This window comes from Lissotriton vulgaris, chromosome 3_1 (genome assembly GCF_964263255.1).
Source record: "Lissotriton vulgaris chromosome 3_1, aLisVul1.2, whole genome shotgun sequence".
Classification (NCBI taxonomy): domain Eukaryota; kingdom Metazoa; phylum Chordata; class Amphibia; order Caudata; family Salamandridae; genus Lissotriton; species Lissotriton vulgaris.
The window spans coordinates 1089900594-1089913662 of record NC_141689.1 but is presented as its reverse complement, the minus strand read 5'-3'; the positions used below and the strand labels follow the sequence as shown (position 1 = coordinate 1089913662).

General features: G+C 45.7%; 1 protein-coding gene across 19 annotated transcripts in view; it reads right to left on the bottom strand.

The window, feature by feature from the left end:
- Positions 1-1079: 1079 nt before the first annotated feature.
- LOC147727467 (ankyrin repeat domain-containing protein 17-like) overlaps positions 1080-13069 on the bottom strand; it is a 1323072-nt gene continuing 1311082 nt past the window's right edge. For all 19 annotated transcript variants that reach the window (XM_086961534.1, XM_086961542.1, XM_086961537.1 and 16 more), the window contains 2 exons: positions 7018-7182; positions 1080-1679 (listed from right to left, as the gene is read on the bottom strand). In XM_086961534.1, the coding sequence (XP_086817660.1) occupies positions 1620-1679; positions 7018-7182 (225 nt within the window). In that variant the 3' untranslated portion in view covers positions 1080-1619. The remainder of the gene's footprint in view (positions 1680-7017; positions 7183-13069) is intronic.

Genomic DNA, 13069 nt, shown 5'->3' with positions numbered 1-13069 from the left:
GCTACACCCACTCAGGTATTCCACGGGTAGGACCTCACCTTAGCGCCAGGACACCTTCAGGTAGCAGCTGCGCATTACAAATCCAGTTAACATTAACATCCAAACGACCTGAAGAGACCTTTCTTTGAAGATTCCGACACATTTGGAGAGAAAACTGCTAGAAAACTGGTTAACAAGAGAAAACTGAGCAGAGCTCCTGGACACTCCTTTTCACACTATGTGCGGTAGGAAATCTGAAGAACCTAGCCTCTCTTGGGATTGTTCTAGAGGGTGCCGTCGTCTGTTTGGCTGTTGATTAGGTTTGATTCGTTTTTTTACAAAAGAAAGTGATAGGCTATTGCAGTGACTCTTAATTACATGGTAGCCTAAAGTAGTTTTATCTACTGCTTTTATATGCACATCCTGGGACTCCCACTACCAGGGGGATGATTCAAGCATGTAAATCTATTAAAGATCCAATACTGGAGAACTATTCGTATTGAAACAGTAGGCAATCTGTTCAAGGGGAATAGGCCACCTTACCAAGCATGTTTTTTTCCACATGCAATTACAAAGCAGTCCTTACAACGACCGCATTGTACCAACACATGCCATTATTCTGCAAGTCGTAACGACTTGCTCTGGGGGGGGCGCTGGATGTTGGAATAGTATAATTTACTATTCCAACTCCAGTCTGTGCAACAGTAGGGAAGGTGTTGGATTTTAAATCCAACACCTTCTGACTCCTAGAGCAAGTTGTTCTGACTTGCAGAGTAATGGCATGGTTCGTAACATGGTCGTTGTAACGACTGCATTGTAATTGCATGCGGTGTTAGGGATTTGGGGTAAACTATGTTTACTGCTCAAGGGCATTGTATACAAAGGCTTGGTACACAAGGAATGGTTTTAAATACTCTGTTGAATATCTGGTGATGCATATTTAGATAAAACTAAGGGCTCCTCTGCAGAATCTTAACCTAAAAACAATACAAATTCTTGTAAATTTGTATGAAGGTAAAAAATGCACAGCAGGAAAGAAGTCAATCATTCGTCACACCCAATTCTCATATGTTAAAAAATAAAACGTCAAGCACAAAAGATATGCTTATTAATATTTTAATGTATGAAGGAAACATCCAGATTTCTGAATATGAAGGTACATATCTCACATTAATTTAAGTCTACATAAAGTAGAGCCTCTATATTGACATATTGAAATTCTCTGCTTAGCCATTTTCTGTTATGTAAACAATTGTACATTTGCAATTCTAAAACTTCAGGATCAAAGTTACATAATTTTGCTAAATTTCTGTGTTTGCTCAGAAGCAGCTTACAGTACTAAAACCAACCAGCCAAGGAATAGCTTCAACAGAAAGTTATGTCCAAAATATATTAAAAATAAAATAAGAGAAAAGGGAGAAAGGACAAAGGAAGAAAGGCTAACTAAAGTGAAAGTAAGTTGGTGGAGATTGGGTGATGACAATGTTCACAGAAAAAAGGTCAGTTAGTCGAGTTCTTCTGCAAAAAGCCTACACACTTCAGTCAAGCACATCAGTAGAATGTTTTCGGAGCAAACTGGTCGTTTTTGCCTCTTTGATTTTTTTCTGACTGGTAGGAATGTCCAGAGTACTTTATCTCAGTCAGCCAAGCTGGTTCATGTGAACACCGTTCATATGAGGGGCCCACGTGCCCGTCCATACCTAGGTAAAGAAAAGCAGATTTTTAGGATATAAAACATTGTTGGTTTTGCAACACATAATGATCCATTATTCGAAAAACGTGCTTTGTGACAGCTTTGCAGCTTACGCAATCAAGACACCTAAAATAAATATAGGAGAAACAGGTCTTCAAAGAATTTTCTGCACACTACACCATTTACACTGAATTTTCAGCCAATGAAACATACCTCCAGGATATAACAATTTTAAATACTGTAGAACTCACAAATATGGATGTTGCCATCCAGTAATTTGTAACATCCAATGATATGTGGATGGCATGATCACTAGTCACCAGAATACACACAGTCCCAATTCCATTTTATTTTAATCAATCAATCAGTACTTTACCTGAGAATATCTAGGCACTGCGTAAGGATTTACGTTCTCTGCATCTGCAAATATCAATTGGTAATAATGAACGAGTTACTTACCTTCGGTAACGATATATCTGTACGAAACATTAGTTAGTGATTGATTCCTTAACTTAAAACTACCCACAGGCGTCAGACTGGATCCAGAAAGTTTGTGTCAGGAGTACCCCTGCGCATCGGTAGGCGTCGTCGTGCGACTACGTGTATGTCTTTGGCGTCGTAGTCGCCGAGATGACATCGGAGCTACTTAAACGCGCCCACGTGCGCGGACGTCAGCTCCGTACACGACTTTCCGAGTCAGGAACGCAGAGCCATGCAAGATACTGACCACTGGTGCATTGAAACTAGGGCCCTGAAAGGGATGACCTTAACCCTAGAGATCAGTTCGCAGTACGGGGAGGATGGGTGGTAACTAATGTTTCTTACTTATATATCGTTACCGAAAGTAAGTTACTTGTTCATCTTTAAGAAACAAGTTAGTGATAGATTCCTTACCTTAGATTAGATAACCCAGCAATACCAACCCCGATGGTGGGTCTGCGAACCAAGATCATACCAGAAAGCCACGGAGAACAGAAAGGCCAAAGAAGCCGTCTCTCTGGACTTGACTGGCAAGAAACTAATGCTTAGTACAAGTGTGCAGGGAGGACCAGGTGGCTACCTGACAGATGTCTTGCAGGGGAAACCACGTCCCAATGCAGTAGTAGCTGCTGTCGCCCTGGTAGAATGGGCACGCAACCCCACCGGAGGTTCCTTTTCAGCCAGATAATAACAGCCCTTGATACACAAGGTGATCCAGCAGGAGATAGTCCTGTTGTGAACAGCCTGGCCTTTCTTGGCACCTACGTAGCCAATAAAGAGCTCGTCATCCACCCGAAACTGTTGTGTGAGATGCAGGTAGAATGAGAGCGCACGTTTTGGGTCAAGACGGTGGAGCCTCTCTGGAAGGGTGCGGAGGAGGAAAGAAAGTGGGCAAGGTGATAGTTTGCCTGATGTGGAAGGCAGTGATAACCTTTGGCAAGAAGGAAGGACGAGCGCGAAGCACAACCTTATCCGGATGAACCAACAGAAAGGGAGGCTTACAGGAAAGAACCTGGAGCTCACTCATGCGCCTATCGGAGGTGATGGCAACCAGGAAAGCAGTCTTCATAGTCAATAAACAAAGAGGACAGTTATGAAGTGGCTCAAAAGGAGCGCACTTCAAATAAGAACTAGATTCAAATCCCACTACTGCATAACAAACGGATTAGGAGGGAAAAGGTGTGTAATGCCTTCGAGAATCTATTTACAACAGGGGACTAGAAAAGAGAGGGCTGATCAGGGACCCTGAGAAAGGCTGAAATCGCAGAAAGGTAGCCATTAATAGTGCCCAGAGCAGAGCCCTGCTGGGCCAGAGAAAGAAGGAACAACAGGACTTGTGAAAGAGGGGCAGAAAGGGGATCCACTGCCTTTGCTGTGTACCATGCCAAAAATGTGTTCCACCTGCAGGCGTATCCGATTTAGTGGAGAGACGACTGTCTGCCAGAATGATATCACAGACTTCAGGAGGCAAGTCAAATGGAATCAACTGTCGCCGCTCAATCTCCACGCATGTTGGTGGAGGCTGGACAGGTTCGGTGGAGGACCGTTCCCTGCTGTAGCGACAGAATATCCTCCCGAAGAGTCAGTCAGATCGGGGGATCCATGCTCCTACTGAGAAGCTCGGGATAGCATCCTCTTCGAGCCCAGTCTGGGGCCACAAGAATAACTTGGACCCAGTGCCTGATCTTCTTCAGTACTCTGGGTAGAAGTGGTATAGACGGAAAGGCAGACAATAGACCGCAGCTCAACTTGTGACGAAAAGTGTCGTCGAGCGAGTGCGGCCTTGGAAATTCCAACGTGTAGAAGAGATAACACTGGGCGTCCTCCTTGGTGGCGAATAGATCTAACCAAGGCTCTCCCCACTGTTAAAAGAGACCTTGCGCCACATCAGAGTGAAGATGCCAGTTACCTGCAGCTGAGTTTGTCCTCCCTGGCGTTCCAGGAACCTGCCAAGTGTTGAACCGTCAAGGAAATGACTTGACATTCTAGCCATGCCCAGAGACACAGAGCCTCCTGACATAGGGTCCAAGACCCCATCCCACCTTGCTTGTTGCAGTACCACATGGCGGTGGTGTTGTCCGTGAACCCCTGTAATACCCTCCCCTTGACAGAGGGAAGGAATGCCTTCAGTATAAGTAGGATCGCCCGGAGCTCCAGAAAGTTGATATGGAACCTGGGCTGCGCCGGAGACCAGAGCCTTCTGATCTCCGCCTCTCTCATATGGTCCCCCCATTCCAGGAGGGACGCATCAGTCACCACTGTGTGCTCCGGCTGGGGAAGGGAGAGGGATCTGCCGCTGACCCAATGTTGGTTCGTGAGCCACCACTGCAACTGCTGTGCAGTGCCCTCTGAGATCTGGACGTGGTTAGACAGGTCCCTTTGATGCTGTGCCCACTGGAACTACAGGTCCCACTGCAGAGCCTGTATATGCCATCTGGCATGATTGGTCAGCAGGATGCAGGAGGCCATGAGGCCATGAGGCGCAGCAGCCTCAAGGTCATCCTCCTCGAAACCCAGGACAAGAGCCGAAAGATCGGAATCATAGCCCGAATGTCCGAGACTCGCTGTTCGGGAGGATAAACTCGAAACTGTGTCGTGTCCAGAACCGCTCCGATAAAGAGGAGTTTCTGAGAGGGAACCAGTTGTGACTTTGGCACGTTAATGGAGAACCCCAGCAAATGCAGAAGGTCGGCGGTAGTCTGGAGGTGGGAGATGACTGCCTGGGGCGAGTCCGCCTTCAACAGCCAGTCTTCGAGATAGGGGAAGACTGAAACCCCTGATCTGGGCAGATGAGCTGCGACCAACACCATCACTTTTGTCAACATCCAAGGGGCGCTGGTAAGGCCGAAAGGGAGCACAGTGACCTGAAAATGCTCGTGGCCTACCGCGAACCACAGGTAACGCCGGTGGGCCGGCAGGACTGGGATATAAAAAAAAAGCATCCATTAAGTCCAACGCTACAATCCAGTCTTGCGGGTCTAGGGCAGACGAGACCTGAGAAAGTGTGAGCATCTTGAACTTCTTCCGGAGGTAGCGAATGACGTTCTGAAGGTCTAGGATAGGACGCAGGCCATTGTCCTTCTTTGGAACCAGGAATTAGCGGGAGTAAGAACCACAAGCTACTTCTGGCGTCAGAATGCCCTGGCCAAGAGGGATGCAACTTCCTCTTGGAGAAGTACCAAGTGATCCCCCGACATGCGGTGGTACTGAGGTGGCATGGCTGGAGGGGCAATCTCGAAGGGGAGGGAGTAGCCCCATCGGAAGATATGTAAAACCCACCTGTCCGAAGTGATGGTTCACCAGTGTGGGAGGTGATGGCAAATCCTGCCGCCCACTGGCATTTGGTGAGCCTGAAACATCGGACTAGGAAGGTTTAGAGGCAGTGGCGGCAGGGGAGGTGGTGGACTGAACCGCTCGCTGGTCCCTTGACCCTTCTTGGTGGGTCCCACGTTCGCTGCTGCGCTGATACTGTTACTGCAGGCCTGTGGCTCTGAAACAAACGTGTTTTGGAACCCCTTCCTTGGCCACGAAAGCAGCGAAAAGCAGAAGTGAAAGGAGTGCGCGTGGCAAAAGGCCAGAAAGAGAGAAACACCCAATCTGAAGACACCCAACAGTGAGTGAAACACATCAGCACACAGCCACAAAAAACCTTAATTTTAAAATCTTTTGTTATGTTCATATCATATCACAAGTGAGCTCCTTTCAGATATGAACATAACCTAAGATTTGAAAATTAAGTTTTTTTCCCCATGTGCAAACCATAACGGTTATTAACTGTCAGACTATACCGTCTTATAATTACAGTCTGCCTCCACAAAGTTTTGAGTGAGGACCAAGGATTTTACGTATTTCGGGATTTCAGAGCCAGGGACAAGTTTTCTGATGGGCTCGCTGTCAACACTATCTAAGGTTATTGTTCCTCATTCTTATCTTAGAACCCTCTCTGGATACACACCGGGTTTGGGTTTTCTTTGCTTTCTTTTTTCACGTGTTCTTACTATGTAGAGATCTACTATACGATCATATTTATCACGGCGAACAACGCTGCACAGTTTTGTGGCTGTGTGCGGATATGTTTCACTCACTGTTGGGTGTCTTCAGATTGGGTGTTTCTTCAGCTCTGGGTGGTGTCTTTTTTCATCTTCTTTTGCTCGTGAGATGGTTACTTCATTCGCACTATTTCTCTGTTCCAATGTAAGGAGAGATACTGTGGTTTTATAATATTTCATACGTGTGCATACAATTGTATTTATGCTTATCTCCACAGCCTTGAGGAAGTCACGGTGGTGACGAAACGCGCGTTGGCTGTTTTCATTCCACATGACAAAGAACTGAGATTTTATGTACATCACAAAATCCATCCTTTGTGAATGATAAAATATTGGTGGTAGCATTATTGAATCAAGAATTATTCTTTTGTCACTTATTAGCAAATAAATTATTGCAACAAGTGGATAAAATCTGTTCTCTTCTATGATTCCTGTGACAGAAAGCTTCTCTCATCAGTATGTTTTCTTGCTTTAAAGAATCATATATATAAAAATTGTACATACACCTGGGTTTCTCATTGTTTGTATCCAGTAGCCAATCAACCCTTTTGAGTTTACCAAAAGGATTTAAAACTTCAAGGGAAATGCAATTTATTTATAAATGAAATCGAGAATATTAAAAATCTGATTTGAACACCTTACCAGCAATTTCCAAATTGAATCATAGAAAATCTAAACATCTTCATGACATCTATTGTGAACAATGGTGATGTGCACATTAAGTTGAGAGATGCTGGCCTGTCACTCAAAATAAAAACATATCTGCATAATGATGTAGATGCCAACACTTTCCCTCAAGGTTTGCATGCTACTTACTGTCTGGGGGCCATTATTCTCTGTGGAGTTAGAAACCATCTTGATTAGTGAGTTCCAGGATGGATCCGCAGCATGAGGTCCATTGAAGATGGGGCCTCCAGTACCATCAGCCATTTGGGCTACAGGAGGAAGCATTGCATTTCCATACACAGAGAAAGGCATGCCCTTAAGAAGGAAGAAAAAAAAGTCAACAGTTTCCCTCACCGAGTGGGTACTGTGAAGTTAGGAGATGTTAGTTACATTTATTAACATATTTTCTGATGCATATTTGATCCTACTGGAAATTCATCATGGTAAAAGAAACATCCCTTTACATTAGACAGACCCGGATAATTTGCATCAGTACACAAGGCTGAGGTCATGCAGCCACAAAAAGGTGCCAGCTACAATAGTAACACATCTATTTCCAAATGTGCACCACAACTCCATAAACGAGCTATTGGGACAGAAAAGTCATCAGCATGGTAATGTACGTGCACCAACTGTACTTATGTGTGGATCCCTAATGCTGATTTTTGCAGTCACAGGCACAAACGGATCATGTGTGCGAGCCATGACATAGGGTTATCACAGGGATTACAGTTTTATTTGACCGGGATGGGCACTCAATGCGCTAGACTCATAGTGGTGAAAGGTTACTACTTTTACCAGGAGTTAAATAGCACGAGCACCCTGGTAGAAGCATTACGTGTTGTGATTAGTAGCAGTGAACAGGCACTTTTAACCTGCGTCACTGGAGTGAGGCCTATAGGCTCACTCACTCAAAGCTCCGCTGCTGTGTGCTTAACTTACCCCTTGGTCTAAATCAGCATGATGTACACTGCTGGGCACCGCATGAGTGGTCTATCTGTTGTGGGTGTATATGTGCCTGGCAAGGGTACAATACAGGGATAATGCAGCACTGTGCAGTGCGTGAATGTTGAATGTATGCGCTGTGTGTGTGTGCACGCTGAGTGGTACAGTACAGGAAGGATATAGTGCTGTGCAATGTGTGCATGTTAAATATATGTGCTGGGGTTTTGTGTGCCTTTGAAGTACGAGTTACTTACCTTCGGTAACAAAGAACAAGTTACTTACCTTCGGTAACGATATATCTGTAAGAAACATTAGTTAGTGTTAGATTCCTTACCTTAGAATATCCCCAGGCGTCAGTCTGGATCCGGAAACTTTTGCGTAGCAGTACCCCTGCGCGTCGGTAGGCGTCGTCTGCAGGCGTCCCCTGCGGCTCCGCGTCCGTTGTCGGCGTCGTGCGCCGTGATGACGTCGCTGGAGTATATAGACGCCGCCTCCGCGCGCTGACGTCAGTTCTTTGTACACAGCTTTTCCGCGCCAGGAGACGCAGAGCCATGAGAGAACCAACACTGGTGCCATGTAAAACTAGGGCCCTGAAAGGGATGTCCTTAACCCTAGGCATCAGTTCGCAGAACGGGGAGGATGGGTGGGTTCGGTAAGGAATCGAACACTAACTAATGTTTCTTACAGATATATCGTTACCGAAGGTAAGTATCTTGTTCATCTGAAAGAAACACGTTAGTGTTAGATTCCTTACCTTAGAATATATACCCCAGCAATACCAACCCCGGTGGTGGGTCTGCGAACCAATACAATACTACACCAGAAAGTCCTGGAGGACAGAACGGCCAAAGAAGCCATCCCTCCGGACTTGACTGTCCAGGCAGTAGTGCCTCGCAAAGGTGTGCAGCGAGGCCCACGTAGCCGCTTGGCAAATGTCCTGCAAGGGGACTCCCCGGCCCAGGGCAGTAGTAGCCGCCGTGGCCCGAGTGGAATGGGCCCTCAGCCCAAAAGGAGGCTCCTTCCGAGCCAAAGAGTAGCACGCTTTGATGCAGAGGACGACCCATCGAGAGATGGTTCGTTTACAGACCGCCCGTCCCTTCTTCGCACCCACGTAGCCAACAAACAGTTGGTCATCCACCCGGAACTGGCGTGTGCGATCCATATAAAATGAAAGTGCACGTTTTGGGTCCAGACGATGGAGCCGCTCTTCATCCTTTGAAGGATGCGGAGGCGTGAGGTAATATAAATTTTATGGTCAAGTTGTGTTCCCTAGCGAGTACCCCACCGACTCCATGTACGAGTTAAAGTGCATGTAACTTCCCTCCTGTGTCAGCTATGAAGACGCAAATACATTTGCGTCCACCGTTAACATGTCCTCTTTCAGACCCACCATGAATGGGTTGAATGGTCCGTTCCTAAGTATGCTATGCCAACGTCTTTTTGTAGTATACTCCTACGTTTTTTCAGCCCTGGCTGAAGTAGGCCCTGAATCTCTGCTACCGAGCCTCTTTTCTGGCTTCTGACTCCGAGAAATCTCTGCCCAGGCAGCCCCCGTACCCGTGAACTCTGACTTACTTCTAGCGCGGCCCTCCGTGCTCAGCTCAGCCTGCTGCCTGCCAAGATTGATTATAACCTTCGAGTTATTCGTTTCCCTCCCCGAAAATACATTCCAGCCTGCTAGCTTCAGTAAACATCTTTCCTCAGCTACAGGGCTAAAGGGCCGACCTGTCTCTATGCAAGTAATTCATAGCTTCTGTTGCCATGCTTCCATGGAAGGCCCCATGCCCCCACGCTTCTCATACAGACACTCAGGCGCTTATACACGCACTCACAGCAAGTATAGAATAGCTTCTGCTCTAGAGACCTTTCTGCCCAGATAGCTTAGTTCCTAAACATCAGATATCAGATATGATAGAAGCACAAGTTGATCTGACATGCCAGACTTCTGTCTCTTTCCGTCAGTGTAAATGTCAAGTCCCCTGCACCCCTCCAATTCCACGTCATCCAGCTGCGCACGCATCCAAGCTTCCGATTTCTGCTGACATTGCCACATTTTCTGTTAGTGCCACCCCTTTGTGACACCTATCAGTGACGTTTCCAGAACACACCTCTAGTTCACGCCTCTTGATTACGCACATGTACCACGTGTAATACTGTTATCTTGTCTTCTCTCAGCTGTTACGCCTTCTATACTGTTTCCAATGATGCAAAATAAGTATATAAGCTATGTACTGTTAATAAAAGGGAGCGCTCTATCCCTTCTGACACCCTGTGTGGTGGTCAGAACATGATATCTTGGCCATGACCATTCCTTTTTAAGGAATAAAACCCCTTAGAACTCTCACACCACGGACTCTGTCTTTTTTCATCCGATCTGAGTTATTATTGATTAAGTACTTACCTGCATAGAAATTAAGAGAGTAAATTAATTATTTACGTCATTTTGGCGCCCGAACAGGGACCCCTCCCCCACCTCACGCGCCGGTTGGCGCATTGCAAGCTCTGTCCCCTGCCATCAGTTAGAAGGAACATACGCGTACCGGCAGGATTTCCTGCATCTCCCTCTGACCCACGGAGGTGACGAAGACTGCGATCAGTGCCCAGACGAGGCGGTGAGGAGTGCGGAGGATCCCGACCAGAGCCTAGCCGAAAGAAGCAAGGTCCGAGGTGTCAAGAGGCCCACCAGGTTTCCGAAGTTTTCCGAAAATTCCCGAAGTTTTCCGAGGTTTTCCGAAGTATCGAGTCGAGTCGAGTCGAGTTTTCCGAGGCCTTCTGTTTCCGTGCTTCCCGGTGAGTACCATTGCTGGGTCGTATCTAGACGGGTTTGGGTACGCAAGTCCGGTCTGCACTGTTTTTAGGCAGTGTATCTGTACTGTTTAGCAGTATATCTAGTATTCCGAATTTCTGAATTTTTGCACTGTTACAACAGTGTATCTGTACTGTTTAGCAGTACATCTAGTATAGTGGGGTAATCATCTATGTTTTAAATGTTTTTGTGATTAATGTCGTGGTATGAATGTGATTGTTTTCCTTGTGCATTATTGTGTTTTTTTGTATAAATAGTTACATTCAGAATTAAGTATCAAGGATCGAGCATTTCAGTATCAAGTAGGCACAATGCCGTTTTTCAACAAGTTAAAGCAGATAGGAACTAGGAAAGGGATGTTAGAGGAAGAAATTCCAATCCCCCCTAGGGACACTCCAGGTAATTTCATGTATAACAAACATGGCATAGACGCCATATTGTATCTAGAGTTATGGACCGATTATACCAAGCACCTAGAGGAAAGATACCGATGGCCAGTTAACGGAACATGGGATGCCGAGTGCATCATAAAGGTAGAAGAAGCATTACGGAAAAAGAAAGCCAGACAATCTCAGAAAGACGCCATAGAATTTTGGCGTAAGGAATCACATAAACGTGCTGAAAGAGCACTCCGTAGAGAAGACAGACTTAAAGAATCAGAAAAGGCCCAAGAAAACGAATTAGTTATTGAAGGAATTCGAGTAAAATCAGAACAAATAGATCTCATCCGAAATAGCCAAGTGAACAACATGTATCTTTTGGCCGAAGGTACCCCTGACGCCATTTCAGAAATACCGAAAAATTTGCCGTCACCATTAGTTCCAACTAAAGTAATGCATAAGACTACTAAAGACATATTCCTAAATTCATACTTAGACGATGTAGCACCAGCTTACACCAATCTGCCTGTCCGTGCCCTGCCTATTGACAGGGACGGGGGTGGCACTCCACCCCCAGGTCACGTTCCGCCGGTACCGCAACAGACCTCTCCCGTTCCGCCAGCCCCGCCACTTCCCGTACTCAAAACTGACCTACCGAAACCACGTTTGCCTGATCCACCTAAACGACAAGTTCAAGTTCAGATACAGACTCCACAGGGAGGTAATGTACAAGCGTCTGCTTCAGGAGGTGCGACCGCGGGTCCTCAGACCCCGCCACCAACTCACAGATTCAATCTCAGAGATATGCAGAGTCCTCTCACGTACAGGTCTCCCCACTCCTCTAATTCATCCCGCCTTGACGCATTAAAAGAAAACATGTCAGTTTGCAGATATGATCCAGTACCCGGAAAAGACGATTTAATGATATTGGCGTCATTACGGTTAAGATCCGCTACTGATAGCTTGTTATGCTATGCAGGAATGAAGGATCGTCTAGACAGAATATATGAGTTCGTTCAGACAGGAAAGGACTCTGACAGTATTAAGGATGCCATGGAGAAACAGAAAGTTGGCATGCAAGCACTGATACTACGATTTTTCATAAATTGTCTAATAAGAGAACGAGACAGGCCCGGAACAGATCAGAGTGAATTAGACACATTGAACAAGTGGGGTCAAAATATAGCTGATGGAAGACATGACAGACAAAATTGCATAGACTCTATGTACAAGAAGATTAAGAAAGCAGTGATAGCAGTACACCAGAAAGAGAAAGAAAAGGCTTCCTCCGAGGAGGAAGAAGTACAGGAAGAATCCGAAAGAAATATAGGAACAATAGCATATGTAGGTAAGGGAACTTACCTTAGGAAGGGTATCCGTCCGGAGAGCAAGAGAGTTTTCTTCTCTGCCTTAACAAATCCGAATTCTGCTGAGCATCAGTTCCAGGAAACTGATAAAAGGCTTCGAGATCGAGTTGGGTACCATGTACTCAATTCTATGGATGAACAAGAACTCGCCCGATCAGCTGTATCATGGGCTGAAAATGCAGACATATATAATGACGACACGGTAGCGCAGACATTTCTGAACCTCTCCCCCGACGAACAGAAATTAGCAGGTGTATACATGATTCAGCACCTTCTCATTAAATACAGAAAACATTATTCCGATCCAGGTCCCTTACACGAGACACTAGAAGCACTACTGATGGATAGATGGAGAGGTCTAAGCACTAAATTAATTCAAATAATTCTAGAACAACGACACAGATATGATACCTTTGTAAGCTCTGAATATGTTCCCGCCCCACCTCCAGAAAGGAAAATGTACCATATGCAATGCGGGGGTGGTATTGAAAGTCAGAACCCCTTACGAGAAGTGCACCCTGTTATGGGTGAGGATAAAACTTTGAAACGCGTGTATGTTCACACGCCTCTGACTAAATTAGAACTGTTAGAAATGAAGAAACTAGTACCATGCCATGATAAAGATCCTGCAGGTTTCCATAGAGAGCTTAAAGACATGTTATTAATGGGGGACTACACATATGATGATATCATGAAAATGTTGA